Source organism: Taeniopygia guttata, chromosome 6 (genome assembly GCF_048771995.1).
Source record: "Taeniopygia guttata chromosome 6, bTaeGut7.mat, whole genome shotgun sequence".
Taxonomy (NCBI): Eukaryota; Metazoa; Chordata; class Aves; order Passeriformes; family Estrildidae; genus Taeniopygia; species Taeniopygia guttata.
This window is the reverse complement of record NC_133031.1, coordinates 31,786,122-31,811,748: the sequence shown is the minus strand read 5'-3', so window position 1 is coordinate 31,811,748 and position 25,627 is coordinate 31,786,122. Positions and strand designations below refer to the sequence as shown.

General features: G+C 40.5%; 1 protein-coding gene across 1 annotated transcript; it reads right to left on the bottom strand.

Moving 5' to 3' along the window:
• Positions 1 to 3,796: 3,796 nt before the first annotated feature.
• On the bottom strand, positions 3,797 to 25,578 carry SEC23IP (SEC23 interacting protein). The gene is made up of 19 exons (XM_072931305.1): positions 25,437 to 25,578; positions 21,360 to 21,883; positions 19,664 to 19,859; positions 18,679 to 18,872; positions 17,848 to 17,937; positions 16,568 to 16,688; positions 16,126 to 16,215; positions 15,351 to 15,492; positions 13,929 to 14,137; positions 13,213 to 13,331; positions 12,476 to 12,646; positions 11,989 to 12,084; positions 11,603 to 11,809; positions 11,292 to 11,447; positions 10,626 to 10,728; positions 9,518 to 9,703; positions 8,925 to 9,087; positions 7,106 to 7,204; positions 3,797 to 4,969 (listed from the first exon to the last, which is right to left on the bottom strand). Exons 1-18 carry the CDS (start codon positions 25,576 to 25,578, stop codon positions 7,123 to 7,125), a joined length of 2,991 nt encoding a protein of 996 aa, XP_072787406.1. The 3' UTR covers positions 3,797 to 4,969; positions 7,106 to 7,122.
• Positions 25,579 to 25,627: the final 49 nt, after the last annotated feature.

Here is a 25,627-nt window from a genome sequence, read left to right as displayed (position 1 = left end):
CTCTAAGCTCTCACAGCTGAATCTGTGACCAGAACAAATGAACTTGGACTCGAGGCACCAGGCAAGGAAGGGTTTTTGGAATGAAGCATTTTCTTTGGGCAGGATAAGGGGATAAGCAGAGGCCCAATCATGCTCCCATCAGAGGCATCCCAGGTACTGTGCCAGGCAAAGACCAGGAGCTACTCAGCCACAGGAGGGTCCAGCTGCCAGCACAGACAAGTTCTCTGCAAAAGGTTTTTCTACTTTGCTCCCAAATCCATTCTTCACACTGTTTTTCTTAACAACTTCCAGCAGTTAAGGTTACAAAAACTTTCCCTTTCCTTCACCATCCTACCATCACCTTCAATTTTAAATAAATTTGGTGAACTTCAAAATCCTGACCCCTGCAAGTGAAAGCACAGGATGCCTGAAGCTTTCCTTAGGGCTGTGGCTGATAAAGGACCAGGGTTAAGCTCATTGACTTTATGTCTGTTTTGAAAGAGTTTGTCCTTCCTACAGACTTCCAAAGTTTCACTGCTGGCCAAGCCCAAACCCACAATGTTTTTAGCCTACAGATTATATTAACTTCTACTGAACTAATCCCTAATGGCTTTACCCTCAGTGCTTCCAGTACAACATCTGATATGATTAGCTAGGCCATTAATTATCTTGTACTTTAACTATGAACCTCCTGCTGAAATTCAAGGAAAGGTCAATGCATATCTGGAGAAAATCATACCTAACAAGGTCCATTTATCAGCAAATTAGGCACACTGTGAGTTCAGCACACACAGACTGTCCAAAGGGTTTTTACTCCTGTGCTAATGATACATTAGATTTTTTGCTAAGGATATTTGCTTGTAGTCAACAGGAGACTGCCTGGCTAAAAACTTCCCATAGACATTAGTGAACAAAAATCCTTTATACATTATAACAATGACTCAGATTAAAGAATGCAGAAGATATTTGTTAAGTAGTCCAGTCTGCACAGATACCAAATGGCACCTGAGGAGCTGCTGTTGCAGACAGTAAGGCTGTTATATGTTTTCAACCTCAAATAATAAAAAAACCATCATTGTTGCCAAATAAACCTCCCAAGGAGCAGCTTGACAAGCATTTGCTTCCAGCAATGTTGCTGGCCTAAGTTCCACAGCCCCAGGCTGTCACCTCTGCTGTGGCTGAGAAGTTCTTTGGCTCACCTGAACCAGGAGCTGATCCAGAGAAAAAAGCTTTTTTTTCCCTTCTGAACTACTTTTAACCTGAGTCCAGGCCACCAAGCAGCCCCCCAGACATCCAAGCAGACAGCTGAGTGACCAAAACAGGGAAAGAGCCTTGTAGGGTGATGTTACTACTCCAAATATGTCAAAACACCACCTGAGTGATTGCAGAATTAATTACTGAGTTCACATTAGAGTAAAAGGAGCCTGACACAAGCCCTTTGAACACAGCACAGATGTATTTCCACCCCTGCATTGAATCTGCTGTGTCAGGGGTCTGCTGCACCTGGAGTTTTGAACTTAATGCCATTTAAAAGAAAGGCACCACAACAAGGTCATATCAAAAATAAATTTGGGACATGGTAAAATCACTCAAGTGTATTTCAGTTCAATACATCTTTGAGGGTTTATAACTTGCATAATTTCTCCTGGAGGAAGGATTAAGCTTGGGTTCTATTATCAAAACAAAGGACAAAAGGCTGAAGAAGCTGCCCATATTCTGCACATGTATTTGGCACTTCTTTATTTCCTCTTCCAGTTTATGAGCAATAAAACATCTGGGTGCACAGAGCAGTTTTGCACAGATGGCTGAGCTCAGGAGGACTTGGGAGCCAAACCCAGTTTACTGCAGCTCCTGCTCAGGCAGCTCTCTGTGCCCAGGCACTGAGGCTGCAGTGAGCTCCTGCTTCAGAGGTTACAGGGCAGAGGCTCTCAGCCCCTTGGCAAATCAAGCACTGATGATACAGGAGAAATCCCTCTTCTGCCCTCAGGACTTTTCAAACAGGTGCCTCATTACATAAACACATAATATATACATATGCATTTATACCTAATTTTTAATTCCATCTCAGTTTGTAGTTTCTGGTAATAGCCCTTTTGATGCTGCTGTCAGGCACCACTAAGTGTTATCTCCTGAGAGGATTTCACAAATCACTCAATATGAGATGTCACCACATCTCAATCAATAAACTTGTATCATGACCCTATTAACAAAGAGACTTCCAGTGGCTGAAACCACATATATTTGTACAAAGGATGGCCTGAAAAGCAAAACTAATCTTGTTTATTGACAGAGCTCAGCTCTGAGAAAGAATAGTCCCTTAACAAATCATCTAGCCAAGATATTTGCAGAAATGCTGCCACCTTCATGAAGGACTTTGGGAGGTGATTTTTTCCACTTTCTCTCTATGCCCTGTTCCATAGATATTTTTATTCTGTCTTCTAGACAATATTTTTTTTTTAAATACTCACAATCACTTCAGCACAGATGAAAATGATGTCGCTATCGAGGCAGGACGGGAATGAATAGACTTGACTAAATATAGCAGGGAAACTTTACATTTTTGTACATGGATTGGCTTATTAAAGTGTAATCAAACTTACCTGTTTAATAATGCATTATAATACATACAAAAATACATCAAAATTTACTGGATATACTGGAAGCTGTGTTGTGTATGGTGTGTGTTGCAGCACACAAGGAAGATTTCTGCTGAGGAAGCAAAGTATTCATTTGCAGCAGATTTTAAATCACTATGATCTCTTTTTTGTTTGTTTGTTTTATATAACCACAGGTTACACTCATTTTTCCTTCATGTCCAAACTTCCATTTGTTTTTAAGATGTAAGAATGGCTCATTAGTGTAGTTGTAGCCCATTTTTTGTTTCTATAACTAGAACTAATTTTTATGCCATGTTCCCAAACCAATTTCTGCACTCCAGGTGCTCCTCATTCCTGCAGCATCCTCCTGCTCCCCCTTCCATTGCAGAGGCAGCTCCTTGCCTGCCAGGGTCCCCCTGCAGCAACTCCTCTCACATACCCAAAAAATCTGACTGGTCCTTGGTGCTGCTGTCCCCTCCCAAGGGGATGTGTCACAGCCCAGCACCTTGTTAAAAATGCTATTTAAGCAAATTCATCAGACTGCTCAGTGTGGCACAGAGCTGTTAAATACAAATGTATATAACCTCCACTCTGATATTTAACATGGAAATGAGGCCAGTGGCCATGGTGTTTGGATTGTGTATATATAGTTATATATATATATAAAATTTGTATTCTAACTAACAAAAGACATTGTAAAGCTTAAAAATTTCTGTCTGAAAGGTTAATTTATAAAGATACAAATACATTTATTTGTCTGTTTTGGATAAAAAGTTTTCTTTTCATCCAAACTTGCAAACTTTCTCCCCAGAGCAAGAAGGATTTTGGAAAGCCAGTTCAGTGGGAAGCCCCAAGACTCCCTAGAGGGTCACAGCCCATGGCAGGCAAAAGATGCCAAGGGAAGTGTTGGGTCTTGAGAAGCCAAAGAGGAAAATCTCATTGTTGTCCTTAATTATCAAATGTGAGAGTACAAGAGAAGACAGAGTTGTTATTATTGAAGATGCAGAGAAAGGACAAAAAGCCACAGATACGAGCCCCACCCAGAAAATTTCAACTGTGTATCAGAAAAAAACCTGCAAGCCTAGAAGTCAAACATTACAACATGGCCAGAGAGGCAAAGATCTCCAGCTTTGAACAAGACCCTAAGCAGGGAAGTTGGACTAAGCAACCCTCCAAGCTATATTTTGTGATTGAATACAAAACGTTGTTGAAAAGACCCATTGGAAGTAAGGTAATTTTAATTACAGCCATCAATTTCTATACACAATAATGTGTATTTTACATATATCAAGGGAAAAAAAGAAACATACTGAATTTCAAAATTTGTTTACTGCAATAACAGAGTCAAATAGTCAGGAATATGGTTATGCCACTAATATGAATTAAAGTCACAATGTGTGTATAAATTGAAGCCGGAGGAAAGCTAAAGAAGTTCAGTACTCAGAGACATTAATTCCAAGGGTTTCACAATACCTAACTCACCTCAACCTCACTACATGGAAATGGAGTCTGGATTGCAGGGCTGAACCTAGATTATTATCTAGCACCCATAAGCTTCAGGTTCCTATTTACAGTAACAGTTTTGAGATGTCAAACTGCAAGGTCAAGGTAAGTGTTTTAGTTCTCATAACTGCAGCCTACATTCACTAAAATTGCCTTAATTAACTTACAATAGTCTGTGATTCTATAATTACCAGAACAAAATTTCATTTTAAATCGTTCCTCATTTCAGGATATGTGAACACTGAACTAGCTGTAACAAACTTCTAATATTTTCAAAGGCAAAAGTTCATTTTTACTTAAAAAAAGCCACAATAAAACTCTTAACAGAGGCTTAAAAAGGTCTTTATAAAATAATCTCCATCACACTTACAATAGTAAGAAAATCATTCTGGTTGCTAGTTTTTAGTAAATATGAACTGGTTTGTGTAATCTGTATTGAAGATGGTTATAACTTCAGTTCACATTTCATTTCTTAAAGGGGCATGAACAAATGTGTCAAGAAAAGTAGATTATTGCTGTTTCTCATCAAGTCCTTTTTACTAAGGACATGTTACTTGGTAGGCAAAGCATATCTGGCAGCCAGCTGAGACAGGAGAGAAGTTATGATCTGTGTGCCAAAAAAACCTTCAATCACCTTCTATTTGGCAATGGTACAACTGAGCTGATTTAAGATCAAAATTGTGTCGTTCCATCCATCTCCTGAATGACAGACAGTCCTGATCATCTCATAACTTAAGTTTGCTTGAAGTGATACAAGAAGGTAGAATCCAAGCAAGTTCTGGACTGGCAGGAAAAAGACCTCTGATGTTTATCCTCTCATATGCAACTATGAAAATACCAGATGTTCTTCAGAGGGTTTTTCACCAGGTCTGCTGGAGCAACAGGTGTGGCTGTGCAGAGAGAACAGAACATGGACATACTGGAAATAGGAAATCTGTCAGTTTTTCTATTCCTGCAGTAGTACTAATCATATTAAATATGCCACCATTCAATTTCAAGAGGGCTCAAAAAGATCTAAAAATTCACAGGTTTTTAAACAAACTTTTCATACAGTAAGCCTCTGAAATGTACTTTCTGTGGACACAAATTGGCAATTAGAACTGCAAACAGAAAAAGCTCACAACGACTGCTAATAGGATGTCATTCATTATACATTTTAACCAGCTTTTAGATTCTTTAGCTTTTGGTAATAAATTATCCTAGTGAGGATGGTGACAGTTCATATGTCCAAGGTTTAATCTGCTGGTGCACCTCTTTCCATTGTTTATATGAAACCTTACACTACTGTTTCATAAAGAGCAGCTCCTAGAAGATCTAAATCAAGTCACTCATGCAAAATAAAGTGGATGTTGCTGTCAGAGGCACCACTGATAATAATTACTGCCACCCTTCACATTTGAAGGTCTGAAAAGAACAGAAAAAAAGAGAAAAATGCACATGACTGCTAACACTGAGGGAGAATTTTCCACTTCAGTAATTCCAGATTCCTTGTGATGTGATAATATTTAACACAGCACACGTAAAGACATTTCTTGTCATGTGGAAAAGATCCTGGTCTTGTGGTGTGCAGCCTTCCCAAGACACCACTTCAGTGCATTCTGCCCTCCCTTTTAAGCCTCTGGTATTGAATCCCAGTCTCAAACCCTGTCCAGTCAAGCCAGTGCTGGGGGACATTCTGAGCAACTCCTGATGGATTTACAGATTTCCCTGACTGTGCTTTGCTGTGTGACATCCTGCTAATCTGTCCCCCAACAGTGTCGTTCTCAATGAAAAAACCACAATTATCCCAGTGTCTGCTGCAGCTGAGCAACAAACTCCTCTGAGCTCTGCACTGATAAATCATCACACCCCATTCCCCCCTGCAATGAGGCTAAAAGGCATTTCCTTTGCAGTGAGATCCCTATGATCCCAACCAGAGCCAGCATAAAGAAATAGAAGTAGAGAAAAAATTCTGCCACTGTAACTTGAGACTGTGCATAAGCCATTGTGATGACTGATATACCACTGTCAGAGCTGTGCAGCCAGCTGGTGCCTTTTTCCTTTTACTTCTCCATGCTTTAAAGAAATTCATTTGATCAGCCTTGACATTTTATTAAAAAAAAAAAAAAATCTGCTATCAACTGACCATCAGAATCATTCTGTTACAAAAGAGTACTAAAACTGTATGGTAGCAATGAAAGATACCTAAAATATTCCTCTGAAATGTCAAGCATTTCTCTTCATGCTGGGTATTTATGTACCTTGACATTATCAGCTCTTCTGAAAATGGAGAAATACATCAGAAACTATCTTGTATGATTCCAAAAAGGCAAGGTGCATATTATTTCTTCCCTGCCTCTCAAAAGAAAGCATTTTCTTTTCTGTAACATTCAGTGATGCAAACTGGTACAATACCGATCCTTAGTTTGGAAACCTACATCTTAAAATAAAAATACCTGCAAGAATATTTCAGCTCTAAGATACTCAATTGTAACATGTATTTGGGTTCTTTTCAAAGCAAATTGCCATGCCATAAAATACTGCCCTATATAAAGGTCTCAGTACTTTATCAATAGCAATGTTTAACACCTTCTTAGGAGACAAACAGCTTTTTGCTGACAAATGTGCACCACTGGTCAACCAATCCAGTATTTACATTACACTAGTGAAACACTTTTGGGGTTCTTACTGCACTGTAAATAAAGTTTCATCATATCAAATTTCACCAAATTTTCCTATTCTTTAACATTCACTGAACAACAGAACTGAGGAAGAAGCATAAGAAAGAGATCATCTTTTGGTTGTATTTGTAGTGGCAATTATTATCCAGTACCAAAAGCAATAACATCAGATATCTTCTGGAAATGAAAGGAAGAACTCAAAGGCTTCCTCTGCATTCAAGTTTAGAAATTGTTTTGGCAATCAAAATGACATTTAATGGCTGTCTGTTTCATAATTTAAACTTCAGAGAAGAATGGGAAAGTAAAGACATCTAAGCTGTAGCTGAATTTGATATGAGGACTGAAGTTACATTAGAGCAAACTTACAAATTCATATTTTTACATCAATGCTGTGGCTGCTCAGGATTGATATTCATGGTCCTGTATATCTCCTTGAGAAACAGCAAGGCAGTGTCTTCAGATCCCCTACAAAGAATGAAATAAATCAAACAAAAGGAAAAAAAGGGAAGGGGGGAAAAAAAGAGGAAAAAGATAGGAGACTTAGAAGATGGACCATACTGAACTAAGTCACATTCCATCTTATTTCAACTCTCCAAAAAGTCTGCACAACCTCTTGGCCTAGTATTTATTTTTTATGAACATGGCCTTACCTCTACCAGCTTCCTTCAAGCTGTAATTCTACCCAAGTTTTGAATTAGTTCTGCTATCAACCCTAGCCTATGCATTTACCTTTTTTCTAGGGCATTTCCTCCTCCTGTCCTCCCTAACATCCTATGCTGCAACTCTAAATCTCCTCCTCTATCCTCTTCTTTGCTGTTACTTCCTCATCTTAATCTCCTGAAATAATGTATCACTTTTACTCCTGAATATATTCCACATTTCATTCTACTCATTTTGTCCCACTCCACTAATTAGCCAAGTTCTAGCAGCAATATTCTAATTCTTCTCTAACTGGCAGGCCCTTAATTGTAAACAGACTATGTTAAACACCCATAGTCTTCCTCTCTTGCTTGCCACTGAAATGTTAGATAGCTCTCCAATAATTTAAAGATTAGTATAATTCAAGTGCCATGTTTTCAAGTGGCTGTTTTCCCTCCTCTTTTCCAAAATCAGAGATTCAGGCTGTCTGAATCTAAACTTACCATGAAGAGACTTAATTTTCTTCTTCATCTATAAAATGCTATTTAAACACACATTAACAATACAACAAAATAACAATGCTAAACAGGGAAATTTTAACAAAGTTCCAGAGCTGCCGGAGTTGTTAGATGAGGACAGCTTTCTGTGCTTTTTAAAATAAATGATATAGGGAGCCAGTGAAGGAGATTGAAATGGTCAGAACTGTGATCCTCCAAACGTGAGGAACATAATTTGCAGAACACCAGTACAGAACTAAACAGGCAAGCTAAGTGAATACATGTATTTTCCACAATTCAGCACAGACATTTCTTGATGGCCTCTGCATTAAATGAGCAGCAAACAAGCTAGCAGAAGGTTCAACATAAAAGCTTCAATCTCTCCAACACTCAGAGCATTTCATTTAAAGCTTTTCCCTCCATTCCTTAGGAAAAAATGCTCTCCTATTTGGGTCATTAATCACTGTGCTTATCTTCCTTACTCGAATGACAAAAAAACAGCCACGGGTACCAAGCGTTTAAAATGCTGTCAGAGATCGGCTGCCACCCTGTGGAAGGAATTCCAGTGCCTTCAACCCTGCCTGTGGAACGGCACTGCCACCACCGGGTCACCCTGGCAGAGCCCAGGGCTCACAGCACTCAAGGTTGGCTATTATACACCAAGATGTGTTGTTAAATAGTTCACATATCCTTTGCTCTGCCAGAAGAAGCAATTAAGTTTTACCTCTTACTGTACTCTAATAAAAATCCTTCATGAACAGTTTTATTTAAAAAGCTACAGTTGCAAAAACGCTTCCAGAATTCTCCTTGTTCTGAAAATGGCAGTAGCTAAAAATGCTTGTTTGGAGTGTCAAAGGTCAAGAGAACAGTGTGCAATGTCTTTATGGCAAACAGATTTGTTCACTGTGTGCTAACACAGAATTTTACTTTGAAATAGGATTAACAAATAGTGACATCCAAGCACAACACCCTGAGCCTGACACTCCTGGACAATCACATATACTGTGTCCCTTAAGAGCATTTCTGGAGTCACAGCTATCTCCCCTTACCAGTAGCACAAGTGACTCTGCAAAGCAAACAGGTACTCATTGAAGCTTTCTATTGGTTTCTCTTGTAGAACATAATCAATGCGACGCCCTCCATTCAGCATCCCAACCTTCACCGAAACATCTTCATCTTTTGGAGGGTCTGGACTTTCAGTGATCTTCTCAGCTAAAATCAAAGAGTTTCACATTTAAACTATTTTCAAGTACAGCCTGCTTTACTGTAATTAAGAAATATTACCTATTTTTTCTGCTGTAATTTCCAAGTGTTTTTGATGAGACAATAATAACCTGAACCGCCCAGCATGGTTCAGAAATGTTACTGAACTATAGGCTTACTTCTTTCCTAACAATTTAAACAGTTTTCTTAAGAAGTAACTGCTGAGTTATCTCTCCCTGAACTCACTTCAACCCACAAAGCTTTCATTGTAATTCTCTCCCACACCCAGCTGAGGAGGATCAGCTTTGGTGGGAACCTGGTGTTTAGCAGAGACCTCCTTAACAGGGTCAGGAAAATCAATAGCAAACAGTCACTGAGATACTCAAGTGTCAACTTATTTGAGACAAGTTACAGAAAAAACAATAATGTGTCCATGTACCTTCCACCACCTGCTTTTCTTCCTCCTCTTTAATTTGGTTTGCTACTTTCTCCAGCTCTGCTTGCAGCTGGGTTGAAGATGTATGAGCACGTGCAAATTCATTAAGGGTCTGCCACGCACTCTTCAAAGAGCTAATAAAGCCCTGCTTCAGATCAGATCCCATCCGAGACAGAGAGTCTTTCAGCTCTGAGAAAGAAAAAACACAAAAAATTTACTTCAGAAGGATTTAAAATTACCAACTAAAAGCAGAATGATAAGGTTCTGTTTAATAAACATCCCAATTACCAGGGGAAATAAGCCTGCTATGTCATAATGTGTGTTTAGTGCTTCTCTATTCCATTTTAAAAGATTAGGTGAAATGCAATTAATACACAATTGACTTCTTAATGAATGGGTCAATAAATCCACCTAGATCAAAGTCAAAACAGTAAGGAGCAATAGACCATATTTTGCTCCTTTACTATGCACACTTTTAGAGAACTGTAACCTGAATTAAGTATCTTGTGTAGTCTAGCAAAGCAGACTCACTGTAATGGACAATTCCAAAGGACAGATGCTGCAGAATCTCTCCAAGTGCCTGAACAGAGGCTTTCAGGAGGGCTCTGTGAACTTGCACAACAGAAAAACTGACTTTCCTTATTAGATGTGCAAAATTCAAGTAGAGCACCTTGGTCTGAAGTGCACCCAGGAGCAACAAAATCAGTCTCTGCCCTTCAGTGGCTCCAGAACCTCCTTTTTTTTCCCTCAGGGTTTCCAACACTGAACAGGCTCTGGCTAAACACATCATGGTGGTCATTAGGGACACCAATAAATTTAGTTTCTGCTTCACAGCTTCTTAGAAATGAAGGAGATCAAGCAATGTACAGCAATGTTTTAATGGAACTTTGGTAAAGAGAAAGTTCAATCTGGAGGAAATATAATTATTACTTTTGAATGTAATTGTGAATGCCCAACTTATGGGGCTGGGTGAAATCACCTGTGATGTTTAGGAAAAATATGGAGTCAGATATCCAGGGACATGAATTAATCTCTTAAAATCTTACAATATTCTAATGCATCAAATGAGAAATAATGAATAGGATCCATATGAAACAAGTTTTCTTTTTACCCAGATGAAGTCTTTTTCTGCCTTTATGATGTGGAATGAGAACTGGTTTTAAATCCATGTCTTCAATAATCATTGGTTCTAACCTGTAAGCTACTGGATCAAGCTGTTAAGAGACAACACATTGTCATTTAATTATCTTTAAAATTATTCCAATTATCACATCTCAGTGAAAAAAATCCCTATTTATGGATTATAAATAACCATTTTTGAATTCTGCACTATTTGAATTTACAGAAATTCAGTTCATGACTAATTAAGCAGGTTCATGATCTTCTTTGGTCTTGTTCTCCTACAGAAGAAGATTCTAATGAAGAAACAAAACAGCAAGATTTCCTTGCACTCAATCTCTATCAACCTAAAATTGTTAAACAAAATGAGACAGAGGAGAACAAACACTGCATGTAAAAAATACAAATATTCCATAAAAATCCACAAGAGTGGCCTCAAATTAATTAAAAAAACCCCTAACAACTCCCACCAAAAACACTTCCTTAATTCTGAAAAGAAACAAGGCAAATATTATGAAAACAACCCATGCCTGGAAGTGTTTTAGGAAATGTACATAGAGGAACAAGAGGTGTAATGCTCAGAAGGTAGAACTTAGTATTCTGCCTTTTTTGTCGTCTACCTCAACTACAATCAAATGTCAAAAGCAGTGCTACTCACTGGGTGATAGATATTGAAGAACCCCTTGCAGGTAGGGAGTCTGTAGTTTTCATCAATCTTCTCCACACCCCTCACAGTAAGGAACACACCAATAGGGGAACCAAGAGCAAAGAAAATATCTGGTTCAAAGTCCAGTGCACTGTAAACCACAGAAACCTACCAGACAGAAATCAGACACATCATCGCTCAGAACCGTCAGCTTCAAAGGAACTAGCAAAGTATCATCAACATTAAAAAAAAATTATAGTAAAAAGAGAGGATTGATCAAATCCTTTAAATTGTTCAAATCATTTAGATCTGCACAGTCTCACCTGGCCAGTTCCAACTTCAAAATATTCATAGTCAATGTTCACAGAAGACACAGATGCACCAACTGGGAGCTTCCTCTTTGAGTGCATCTGACCAGACTCTGAAGGTGAGACAGAAGAAATTGCCTCTTTTGATTTCTGGGTGTCTTCTTGAGTCTGGAGTGTGGCAGCCAGCACTGCTTTCTTTTCTGCTACTGCTTTCTTCTGTTCCTTTTGAGAAAAGTTTTAAAGTTAGGGAGAAAAAAAGGTTAATTTCACAGCTGTCAAAATTCCTTTAATATATTCAGGATGTTAACAAGAGTGTTCAAGAATAGAAGCTACTCCACAGCAAGGAAGTCAGTTACATTTGCTTAACAACTTTTAATTTCCACCCTGAAATATGTATTTACCTGCTTGGCTGCTCTGTCTTTTACAAAATTAGCTATTTTCTTTCTTGGTCCAAGAGGTATGCCCATCTCCTTCAGATCATCAACTGTACACATGAGCTAAAGAAACAAGCATCAAACACACACATCAAAATATATTTTTCTAGTAAAAAAAGTACATTCAACTTTTCTAATAAAATGAATAATTTCATACTGGCAATGACTTATGAATTTGTTAAGTCAGTTTATAAAGCTACAGAAAATACAAAAACTTAAGAAGACATGACACAAAGTGCCTTAACATAACTGGGGCAGATATACCACATCAAGAAAAAACAACAAGAGCTGCAGAACACTCAGACTTCAAGTTGATTGACTATCTCATCTTTGCAACTGCTCTCATGGCCACAGAAGTGAGAGGAAAACCAAAACAAAAACAACGAGAAAAAAAGCCTGACATAAACCTCCATTCCCTGGGCAGCCCCTAAAAGTCAAGTGAACATTTCCATACCAGGGACTCCATGTCGATCCGCTCCTTTTCGAAGGTGCTGACGTACTCTGCCAAACTGAGCATTTCCAGAGTCTTCTGCAGAGTGGGAACATCCTCCTCTGCTTCAGCCTCACAAAGGTCATCAGCAGAAGTAGCAATGGAGGAGCCCAAGGAACTGGTATCTTCAGTCATCTCAACAAAACAGCACACAAACAGAATCACACCCTCTAACAGTGAACAACCAGTAAGCAGCAAGTAAAACCAAGTTTAACTAGTTTCTCTTAAAAACATTATCAAGCAAGCTCTGTAAATATATATCCATTTTCAGTGAAGCAGGATAAAGGCTTTCCACTAAAATGGAACTGCAAAATAAAGATTTAAAAATTACTATGAGAGATAACACACTCAAAAATGCTCCCTTTTATTCCTCAAACAACTGATCACCATTTCTAGTCTAAACACAGATTCTGTTATACATCTGCCCATCACTTACTGTTAGACCAAGTTACATGTTCACAAGGGTCAAAGCTGATATTCACCATCAAAACTCATTACTGGCCTACTTGAAACTTAAGACAGATCTAATTAATTTGTCCTGAGAAATGACAATATTTATAAAACAGCATCTTTCCATTAACGTGCTTAATGTACTATCAAAACCCACAAACTTGGATCAGCTAATAAATTCTGAAAAGTTAAGAAAAAAAAGATTGAAAATTCCAGATCTATAGGCCTGGAAAGACCAGCATGCAAATTACCTGTTTATCATGAACAGCCACGTCCTTCACACTCCCATTAACACCAGAGAATGGTCCAGAATTTACTGATGAAGCCAAGTCCTTCTGGTTAGACAGTATGTCAAATAGAATTAAGGAACCTGCAAACAGGAATTAGAGTTGATTTGGGAAAAGTAGAGGTTTTCCTCTTCCTAAATCTTGAGCAAGATTTATATGCAATAGTAATGTCACAGATCAAGAGATGGCTGAATTAAAATACGCATATATTAACTTGAATATAATCCCTCTCAGTTAAAAGCGACCCCTTTTCTTCCCTGTTTATGCTTTATGTAGTTGCCATGACTAAACTATTTTTCCTTAAACTCCTGAGACTGACGAACTGGAGGAAAAGTTCCAGTCCAAACCAGTATGTCAATATTCTGCTCTAACACTTATTCTATCTTCCAAAAACTGATTGTACTTTTACGAACTGGGGGTTCTGAGACATAGACATCACCCACCTAACAGACAGTAGATAACCTGTTAACTTTTAAACACAGATTAGACACTAAGTTTTCTCAAAGGGAAGTACTAACTTTCTCTGAAAGCCTGATGAACTCAGCTGTAGAGAGGAGTTTGTCAGCTGTTTTCTGACAGACCGCCCTGCCCTAACAGCTAATTTGAGGCATAACAAAGAGGCCATTTTCCTTTTAAGAAGAACTGATTTGGGCTAAAAGCAGCATTCCTCAGACAATCACCTAAGCTGTGCCCAGCCACAGAGACTCCCCCTTTGAAGTCGGGGTTGCGGCTCATGAAGAGCGCGTACAGGCGGTTCATTTCCATGCCCACTTTATCCACGATGGTCTGGCAGTACGTGGGGCTGTTGTAGAACAGGATGTCGAGCAGCGTTTCGTTGGTGAAGTGCCTCAGGCGACCAATGCTCGGCAAAGTGATTTTCTTTATGTTCCTGGTAACACAGAATCGTTAAAAGCTTGAAAGGCTTTTGAGAAATGCTCGTGAGAACTTGGTTAGCTTTTGAAATTAATGCAATGTAAATGCTACAGAAAGGGTCTCTAAAGCGATTTTAAAAAGCCATACAGCCTTCAGGACTCGTTGCATAGTCACACATTAATGCTACCTGCTGATTGTAATATTTGAGAAAGATACAGCTCCTTTTCTTTCTCTTCAGGCTGAAGGGATGCCCGAAATAACCTCTCCTCTATTCCAACACTGCTCTCAAAGTACCAAGGAAGTTTGGTGAGCAGATTGAAGTGGAAGAGGAAAAGGAACTCACATATAAAATTAGAATCACTGAATGGTAATAGTGAAGAAAAAGCTTGGCACCACCATCTGCCTGCCTGGAGTCAAGACAGCTGCACTGGAATTGCAATAGACTTGAGACTGCCTGGTTTGATTAACAGAATAAGGATCCTTCCTCATGCAGTGCTCAAATGCAAATAAAACACCACGACTGGAGGAAAAAAGATAGATTTGACTGAGCTACAACAGTCTGGAGAACATCAGCATTGCTTTAAGTGGCACAGGTTGCCACCCTCACAATTTTTACTCCCCAGCTTTGAGCAAGGGAAACAGCTTGAAATGTGAAGTCACAGCAAAGGGGTAGGCAAAGAGAAGGGATTTAAAGCAAATTTTTAAATGCTGTAACACTCCTACCCAAATACAGATACTTTGCTTCAAAAAAAGAACTCCTTAACTCAAGTCCCTAATCATAATTCAGGCACTCCTCTAGGACTGGACAGAGGGCTCAATGCCTTCCTCAGAAACAACTGCTAGGGTCAAACTCAGACTGCAGGAAAGTAAAGATTAGAAACCTCTCCACTCTAAACTGTGCACACCTCATGGACAAAACATCTCCAGGCTAACCACTTCATCCTTGTGATCACAATCACTACACACTCACTCATCATCAAGTATCATACATTGGCCACTCACATGCAAATCCAGTACTGGAAAGTTGAGTGCATCAAAATAAACAAGAGATACACCTCATGCCTTTCCAGCCTTCCAAATACTCCTCATCAAAATGTTAATTAAAAAAAAATCTGCAGTTCTCTAATCCAGTCATGTGCATATCAACTACTCTTTTTCTTCACTTTCCATAACCCATTAAACAGTAGCTTTTAAGATGTTTTCAACATTAAACAACACCCTCACCTCACCTGTCTACACCTGTTGCATCTCCATGCAGAGAACTGTGCCAGTGAACTGGAAGGAATTCCACCCTGCTCACTTTGCGTTCCTCCAAACACTTCTTAAAGTGAGTCTGCAACAACTTCAGAGAAACAGTCCTAAAATCATCAACTGTGAAGAAAAAGAATAATGAAAATTTGATAGCTGCAGTACTCAAGTAACACATAGTTCCTCCTTCCCCTTAATTTCCCAGATAGAATACAAATGATGGAAAGTGGGAAAATCTTTCCAAATATTACTATCCTAACAATAAAAAGGTACACATTTTTGTTAGAGTGGATTTTTTAGCAAGCTTCTATTTATCTCACAATGACTGCCTGTTCACTCCATAAGCAGACAGGGCTTGCTTTATTTACTCGGTTGTAACAGAATGTATTAAAAAAAAAAAAAGCAAACACAAAACCACACCACACATACAAGCCATGCAAAGCAAACACATCCACTCACACCATAGAAAGAAAAAGCAAAAACACCAATCAACCAAAAAAACTCCTCACTACACATCCCAAAACCCAAATCACCACACAAGTGTAATATTGAGTACTAGTAATAACAGCTAAAGCTTCAAGTTTGACAGAACACAGATTCTGCCTTTGGAAAATAATAATGAAAAAACTAAATTTGTTAACAGAGACTTTTCTTTAAAAAAAAAAATATAAATATATGCTTATTTGAATATGAGCTAGAGAGAGCCACATTCAAACAGCAAGAATACAACTGCTCATTATACAAGCCCAAACTTACCACATTCAACAATGCTTCTAAACCTCAAGTCACATACAGGACCTATGCCATGAACCATAAATACCAGATGGTCAATTTGGGACATTTCTCCTGTAGGAAAAAAAAAACAAAAAGGAAAACATTCAGAGTACCAATATGTACAGCAGGAGTGCAGTTCAGTGTCTAGCAAGTGTAGCAAGTGTAATACACACTTGTTTAATAAAGTCTTTTACATAACATGGTTCAGGACATAACAGAGCCCACAGGACTCCTTTGATTAAAACACCCCAAAACCAGAAAACCTCAGCAAACAGCTGAGATGAAGGAATAAATTTAACTTGTAGACTCCAGGTATGAACAGCACACAGCCACTCCACCTACTATTGTCCAGCTTCTGCACAGATCCAAACTGACTGCTCCCAGTGCAGACTGTCCCAAGTACACCAGGAATCTCATCACCTACCATCAGGAATCTCATCATGATCATCATCAATTCCACGTTTCACTACCCTTGGCCTTGTCTGCCCATCTTGAGTGGTGCCCCATTCATCTGGTGTGGCAGAAGGCTGGAACTGAACTATGACCTGGAACAAACACAGTGTCCAATTCCCATCACAGAAAAACCTCATGACTCACACTGTTAGTCTGAAAGCACTGCATGGTTGAACATACTTTTTGATTGCTTTACCTTGCATCTGAAAATCAAGTGTTTTCTTCCACAAAATCCTCATTAGTGTGAAAAGAAAACAGATGACTCAAAGTAACCACTAGGTGAAGAAGCTGGGCCTGCTCAGCAATTCTGAACCATTTTAACTCCTCAGCCAAGCATTATTCAAGCTCCTCCTTCCTAGTCTCCAGTATCCACTCTTCCTTAGCAGATGACTGCTAATGTGAGGAAACTGAATGCTACCTGATTTATAGGTATTTTCTCCTATCACAAGGAGAAAACGTAAAAAAATGAGTGGAGTGCTTTTCAGGGAAGAATAGCATCTGAAGTAGTCCAAAAAAGCTAAAAAGTGGGTAATTCAGTAGTACGGTTGTTTATAGGACTTACAGTCTCAACTCATATTTATGATATCAAGTGGTTTAAATGCTCCTTCTCTAGATTTTTACTGGACAGAATTCTCTAATCAGGATTATTAAACACTTTAAGTAGGAGCAACCATGATCCTTTCTGTCCCTTGGATAGTTCTGTGTATTAATTTCTGTATCTGTGATAAGTGAACAGTTAACAGTATTGATCAATAAGGCTGAAGTCCATGAAGTCTCATGAAGAACATGCGACTGTTCATTTTTAAAGCTTGTCTTGCTCTACTTTCTCATGGCCTAAAAATAAGCAGAAACCTTCTCAGGCCCCAAAGAAACTATTTACCTTATAGCTGGATTAATGCTCTTCTCCACATTAAAGCTCTTTGTTTTAATTTCATTTGGTACAGACTGAGGTTAAACTAATTCAAACTGCTTACCATTTGCTGCCAGTTATCCTTAGCCAAAATATTTACTATGCAAACCCTTATTCTCTTTGGGTTTCAGAAAGCACTGTCTTTTAACCACATGACAGCACACTGAAGCAACAACAAGTTCAGTGTTCTGTAAACCTGATCATCTTTAATGCACACACACCTAGAACAAACAACTGGTATGTTTCATGCAAGATTAAGACCACATTCAATTTATGTTTCCATCCATTTGCTCACTCCCCCTTAATGAATCCTGTAAGACACAATTGCCAAAATTCATTACCTTGGGATTATGCATGACAATTGTCTCCCCATTTGGAAATTCAAGTCGCCGATGCCATTGGTTTGTAGTTACAGCCCTTTTATATTCTGCCTGAAACAGAAAACAAGTTACACCAAATCAGCATGGCAACCTTCTCAGTATTTTGTGGCCTCATGTAATGCTACACCTAAAATTTACATAACTTTCTTTATATAAATTGTCACATGTAAAACTAGTCAAGCAGATTTTTGTGGTATTCACATTCTCTGAACAGAGAGAGACATGATTCTCTCTCCTAGGATTTTTCCTGGGAAGCTGTGAGACGCAGTGAGAAAGCTCAGAGAAAGAAGAAAACAATTCTTATCTCAATTTGCTGCTCCTGTTTGGCACATGTGGAATGTGTTATGGAGATTGTTTACCAAAGAGTGATTTGTTAATTGGACACCAGTGATGGTTGTTTGGATCGATTGGCCAATTGGGTCAAAGCTGTGTCATGACTGTCTGGACACAGTCACAGGTTTTTTCTTGATTATCTTTTTAGTATGATATAGTTCTAGCATTGTACAGTATTAATGCAATATAATGTAACTTAATAAATGCAATTAATTCAGCCTTCTGCAACATGGAGTCAGAGCACGTTATTCCCAGTGCAGGGGGGGGTCACATTGCTTCAATAGATTTTATGTCACAGCAATGCAGGACTGATGCAGGAGCAATATGGCCTTCTAGACACTCCTCTTTCCAAGATTTGCTTATGTTCCAGAAAGTGCACTCTGAAAATCATCTTCATGAAAGAACTGTTTCTAAGGTGATTAACACAATGAACTCACAAGGTCTCTGCGACTTACGCACCTCCAACTTGTCACTGAAGTCCTCAGTGTAAGGGATGAAGCGGCTGTCCTTGTCTCCCTTGTAGAACCACAGGCAGCGCCTCACTTCCGAGGGCTCCTCGTCCCAGTACACGGCTTTCCTCACGCGCTCGTACAGGAACACGTCGTAGCGGCCACCGTCCGTGCTCAGCACCACGCTCTCGGGGTCAGGCTGGACTGGGACACACAGCCAGGTGTGCTTACCACACTAACACAGCTCTGGTCTGTGCTCAGCACTGTGCTCTCAGGGTCAGGATGGGCTGGGACACACAGCCAGGTGTGCTTACCACATTAACACAGCTCTGCCCTGTGCTCAGCACCACCCTCGGGGTCAGGATGGGCTGGGACACACAGCCACACGTGCTTACCACACTAACACATCTCTGGTCTGTGCTCAGCACCACCCTCAGGGTCAGGATGGGCTGGGACACACAGCCAGGTGTGCTTACCACACTAACACAGCTCTGCCCTGTGCTCAGCACTGTGCTGTCGGGATGAGGCTGGGCTGGGACACACAGCCACACATGTTTACCACACTAACACATCTCTGCTCTCTCAGCCCAGCCCCAGCCACTCCTGTGATCAATATGAGGCAATTAGGACTGACAGTCACACCATGGCAGAGAACCTTTAACACTGTGATGCTTCTAGAATGTTCCTATATGCTCTGTACATAACAAAAAGCTTGGGAAAAACTCCCAAATAGTTATTCCAGAACTGACAAAGTTTAACAAAAAGAACACCCAAGACACAAATAACAAAGAGCTCTATATGAAAATCTGATACCTATTTGGGATGGTACATCTCAACACTGAGATCACAGCATCAAGCAGTGGTGATGTCAGTGAAATTAACTGGCACAAAACACATCTTCAAAACACTACTTATTACTGCCACACACATGAGTGGCATTACCCCAACATTTTCCTTTCCTCCTTCTGCTCACCTCTGGATAAGACAGGACTTACCAGAATTATAGACCTCCTCTAGTTTTGCAGAATCCAGAATGCTGAATGGCATCCATATTTGCTTGTCCTCCACCTCCTTACAGTAGAACCAGTGGGGCTGAACTGGCTCGTATTGGTTCTGCAGCAGCACAGGAGGGGCTGGGACCAGGGGCCCTGCAGGCTTGGCAGGCTGGAGCTGGGACTGGGACGGTGGAAACTGAAAAGAGATGGGCTCAGCCTCTCAGTCTCATGGGGTTTTTACAGAAATCTTTTATACTTTACTATAGAAAATATTCTGAGCCTTTATTTCTAACATACTTTTCTCCCCAAGAACATTACCTTCCATTCTAAAATATTGTCCACTTCATCATGTGTTTAAGAACTTACACCTTCTCAAATTGTGAAAGAAGGTGAATTTCATTTCTATAAACACTGTTAAAAACTACCATTGTTTAGCATCATGATGACCTAAAATCAGTGAGATTTCAAATATTCTATTGAATTTTCAAAAGAGCTGAACTTGTTTCTTAAAACCACAAAATGTGACATGAAAATAAAAACATATTCTTCACATTGTTCATTTACACATAATTATGCTTTTGCATAAAGACTCCCAATTTTAACAAGTGGCCGCTTCAGCTACAGCTCTCTTCCTGCAAAGTGACCAGAACAGGAAGATTCCACACTCAAATGTAACACTGGTGGCACAAGAAAGGTAACTGATTTTGAAAGGGTCAGCAGCCTACATAAAGCTGATTTCATACAAATTGTACAAAAATCCCAGTCAGTACAACTAAATCAACAGATGTCAGCAGCAGCAACTGCACTGGTCGATAATACATTAAAAAGGAAAAAAAAAAAAAAAAAAAAGGCACCAAAATATTTTATAATATATAAAATCCAATATATAGAAGTTCTAAAATTATACATTAGAAGGGGGGAAAAAGGGCAGGAACGTATTGTAGAATATATAAAATCCAATAAATAGAAGTTCTGAAATTATACAATCTAAAACTCCAGACTGTTTAGGTTCTACTGCCTCTGCTATGCTTTGTCATTATATAACCTTCACATTCTTTATTAACGATAACAGAAATATAATAATAGCTCAGGCAAAAATAAAAACAGTTTTTGGTATCTTCAAGGCAAACGTGCCAGGTTTTATTAACCCATTGGCATTACTTTAATAACGCTTTTGTGCAGGTAGAAAACAATGAAGATTACATTGCTTTATATCACACAAAATCCTCAACCAATGTGTTTCAAAGAATTTGCTGACAATTTTATGTGACTTAGTTTCAAAAAATTCTGCCTTCACCAACAAAACCAGCTGAAAAAGAGATTTTAGCCCATATCTTTGAAATGGCTGAATGACCTGATTTAAAGCTGAGGCACAAAAAATGCAGCGACACAGCTGAAACTCAGCAAACTCAGAAACCCACAGAAAAGAGCAACAGAATTTCACAACCTGGCTTTGTTTCTGATGCCCAGAGGCTCACAGAGCTACAGCCTGAGGGTACACTCACTTCAAAGATCAGGAAGGTTTCCTGCAACAACAGTTCCAAGCTACTTCTAGTGAAAAGCTTTTGCTGTTGTAAACGGTTCAAGACTTCTTCTGGGTTTTTTTGCAGAGAAGAAAAATCTTCAAGAGATTAAATACACAGCTGAAAGAGGAAAGTGCCTTGTTTTGCTGTGGCAGCCAGAAGGAGTCACGTACCTGTGTCAGTGGCCCCGGGGGTGTCTGGTACATCTGCACGGGTGGCACAGGGGACGCTGTGGCAGGGGGGTGGCTCTGCTGCAGCTGGGGAGGGGTGAGGTAGGGGTTGGCCCTGCTGCTCAGGGTGGTGTGCCTGTAGGGGTTGTAGCCCTGCTGCTGCGGGGTCCCTGTGGGCAGGGCAGCGCTGGCAGGTGGGGGACAGCTCTGCTGAGGGGGCTGGTACGGCGCCATTCCCACCTGGGAAGGGGGTGGTGCACTGTAAGACTGGGATTTGGGAATATGTGGTGAAAAGGCATTTTGCCCATCCTGGGACCCAGACACGAGTGGAAGTGAAGTGGGAGGTCTGGAGAAGGCTGGTGCTCCAGCAGGTGTTGAAACAGTTGTTAAGGGTGGCTGTCCAATACTCCCAAAGGGATCACTGCTGCTGGGAACTTGAGAGAAGTAGCTGAAAGTCTGTGGAGGGTTGGGGCTGGCTGATGTCTGACCCAAGAAGCTGTCCTCTTCCCCAACATCTGCAGAATCATCTGCAAAAACAAAAGGATCACCAGAGATCTTGTGAGAGCTTCAAGTCACTGTATGGGGTCAAAATGTTCTGTAATACCATCAGCTATGGCCAAAACTCTTGGCCCCCATAAAGTTTACACATCCTTGACTTAGCACATCATAAAATGAAACAAAAGATACCAAGTCTTCAAGAACATTTAAAATCGACCATGAAAGTCACTCAGTGTACACAGAAAAAGCAACAAATATTAAATAAGAAACCAAAATATAACTGGAGTCAGGACTTTCCCAGGGCAATTTGACAGGCACTAAAATCCCAACTTCACTTATCCCTCAAATGCAAGAACAACCTTGGTTTATATCCTTTCACCATGAAAACAGCTACTAAGCATAGGACTTTAGGCTCCTATTTTTAGGATAGAGCTTAAAAACATTCCTAAATAGGCCAACCTTACAAGTTAAACCATCCATTCTTGCCAGCTCCTTCAGCAGAGCCCTCTCAAGGTTTCTCATCTGTTTGCAAAGTGGCCATAACTCATGATCCCAAGCCACTTAATAAGCAGGACTTAGTCCAGTTCTCTCTAAAAATCCTACTCTAGACTTGCATAAAAGCCACATCTCTCATGCAGAAAAATCACTCTGCAAAATTGCAAGAGAGGATTTAAAAATATGCAAGGCCATGAATGCCCCTTCACATGGAGAAAATAAGTAAAAGAACTCCTGATCAATCACAGTTTTCTACTTTGTGGTGACCTAGGTACAAGTGGGAACAAAGGAGGTTTGTCATGATTTGAGGTCTCACAGCAAGCTCACCTCAGGCTGGGATGCCTTCTGAGGGAACAGCACCTTGCAAAGAGTCAGTGCCATCTGCAGAAACCAGCAATGTTTCACCTGCCTGGCAATCAAATTATGCCAGGCTGTGGGGAAGACACCACAGAGCATCTCTGCTGCTCAGTCCCCAGGCAGAGACCAAGAATCTCTGCAGCTGCAAGCAGCCAACAACAAATGCCTTTATCCACAGCCAACACAACTGTAATAGGGAGCATCAAGGGAGTACAGGGGAATCCACGGAGGAGTCTCCCTAGGAAGCTGCTGTTCTAATTAATTAATCATAAAAGAGGCAGCTGCCAAGATTAAAAAGAACTATTTTAACCATCTTTTATTTAGTCTGTACAGACAGTGTCAATTTGAGGCATCACCTGCCTCAAATTCCTCTTGCTTTCCCTTACAGCACTTGATCCCACTTTGAGGAACAAAGCCAAAATCTCTGTGTGGAGAATGCTGAAACCACTTACACCCAGTGACCACTCTGAAGTCAGGCCTGGGGATCATCTCCCAGCTGCAAGCATAAGCCATTTATACTAAATAAAAGGTCTGAACATACTAAATAAAGGTCTTTCACATTTCATAAACAGTGTGGGACAGAGAGAAGCACACTGCAAACCACGCTGTCAACTCTCAGCTTTCTCCAACAACTGGCAGCAGAGCAGGCCCTTCACCTCGCCGTGTCAGGCCACCATAAACATGCAGCAGTGTGCCCAAGAGCTCTCAGGGCCTTCAGCAAATGAATATTCACAAAGCACCCACTATTCTCCAGTTTCAAATAGGTTTTGGAGATTTAAGCCTAAGTGCAGCATTCCTTACAAAATGAGGGTGACAAAAGTTCTGCCTAAAAAAACCCTGTAAGTATATATATGCACGCACATGCAGTTTTCCAATACAAAACGTTACTGTTGATCTGGAATTTTTCTAATTTTGCAAAAACTACATTGTAAAAACAAGCACATCATACAAATGTTTAAAAATAGGTGTACAGCTTTGATGTGTGTTCTCCCCATGCACAGAACAGCCTGTCTTCACCTGTGACTGTGACAACCTCCTGTACATCCCTCCCCACAGGAGGCAGAACTTTGTCATTCACAGACTGTCACCAGACAACCACAAGTGACATCAGTCCACGTTGTCACTGGGATCACTCCTCCCACCTAACAGTAAATATATTGGTTACATCACCCACACCTGAGCCACAGAATGCATCTTATTGTCAAACTGCATAGCTCACACCACTAACTAATCACTCTTGGAGACAGATAAACAAATGAATGCCTGCACACAGCTCCCTAATCTTGGCTGTCAGGTGTCAAACAAATCCCTGGATTGATTCTTACTACATTTACACAATTAAAGATTATGATTACAAATACAAAATATTCCACTCAGCAAGACGTTCCCAACAACATCCTGGCTGGACAGATGGTGAGTACACTTGACTGTGGAAACAGAACATTTAACATGGGCCTGCCTTGGACTGACACAGAATGGGGCACAACCTCTGACACTGAAATTCACTCCACCTGCAAGACCATGAATCCTCACCTGATCAAATTTTAAGTCACATGGAGAGAATAAGATTCACCACATTAATCAAATCCCATCAGATTTTATCCTCAGCTGGCTTCAAAATGTTCAGGAAATTGCCAGGACAGCCATTTGTGTAAAGCTACTAGCCAGATCAGCACTTAAAAATTGTTTTATTTTCTTAATGAAAAAATAATGTGTATTTGCATGAAAGAAAAACTATAAGGCATGCATAAAGGAATTAGTAAATGTATCAACTACCTAGATACTTCAAGTAAGTAGAAATAATATTTTAATGCTTTTATCCCTCCTATCCAAAAAATGTAGTTGATCTAAAAAATTATTCCAAAGCCATAACTAGCAAACGTTTTATTAAATCTACAGAGAAGTACTACACTGGTTGCCAGCCATATTAATACTTATTTCAGCTAAGATACAACAGTGTTGAAATGAAGTCTTGAAGACTCAGCATAAAACAGTTTAGGTTAAAGGAGACCTTCAAAGGTCATTAGTCCAATCCCAACATGCACAATAGAGTAAAATTTGAAATATCTTGTTCCTAGATGCATTTCTAATGTTTCAAGCTTTAATCTCTGACTGAATACATTCCCAAAAAAATCCATTCCTTTATCTGAAACTGCCTGAACACCAGACTGTAAATTGCACGCGCATGTGTTGGGAACACCATTAAAGCTTTAGGAGAAAAGGATATTAGAACCAGGATTAAATTAGCAAGGATATTTAAAGCGGCTGCTTAAGGTGCTATTTTCAAACCCGCAAATCAGAAGATAACGTGAGAGAGGGGCTTAAAAAACGCGGAAACATTCAGTACGCGCTGAATGGAAGCACCGGCGCCTCGGTGAGCTGGGAGCGCAACGATCCGCGCCCGTCCTCACACACAGCGCTAAATCCACACACACACACACACGCATTAAGCAGGGGGAAGCAGAAGAAATAAAGTGCCGGAAAGCGGAAAATGTAATCCCGAGCAGCGTCTCTCCTGAGGCACCACCCGGCTCGGGGAGCCCCAACGCCGGGTCGAGCCCAACACAGACCGAGCCCGCACGGACCGAGCCCGCACGGACCGAGCCCGCAGCCCCCCTTAGAGCCCCGGCTCGGCTCTGGGGACTGCCCCGGCCCTTCCCGGCGCTGGCTGGACCCCCACATCCCCCGCGCTCCCGGCTGCGCTCCCTCCCTGCCTCCCTCTCTCCGTACCGGCGGGCAGCAGCGCGGGGCCGGGCGGCGCGGCCGGCGCTTGGCTGACGGGGATGAAGGGCACGTTGAAGCTGAACTCGGTGGCGGAGGAGGAGAAGAGCAGGTTGGTGCCGGTGCCTCCCCCGGGCTTGATCGCCGCCATAGCCGCGCCCCGGCCACGTCCCGGCCCCGGCCCCTTCCGCCCGCACCCA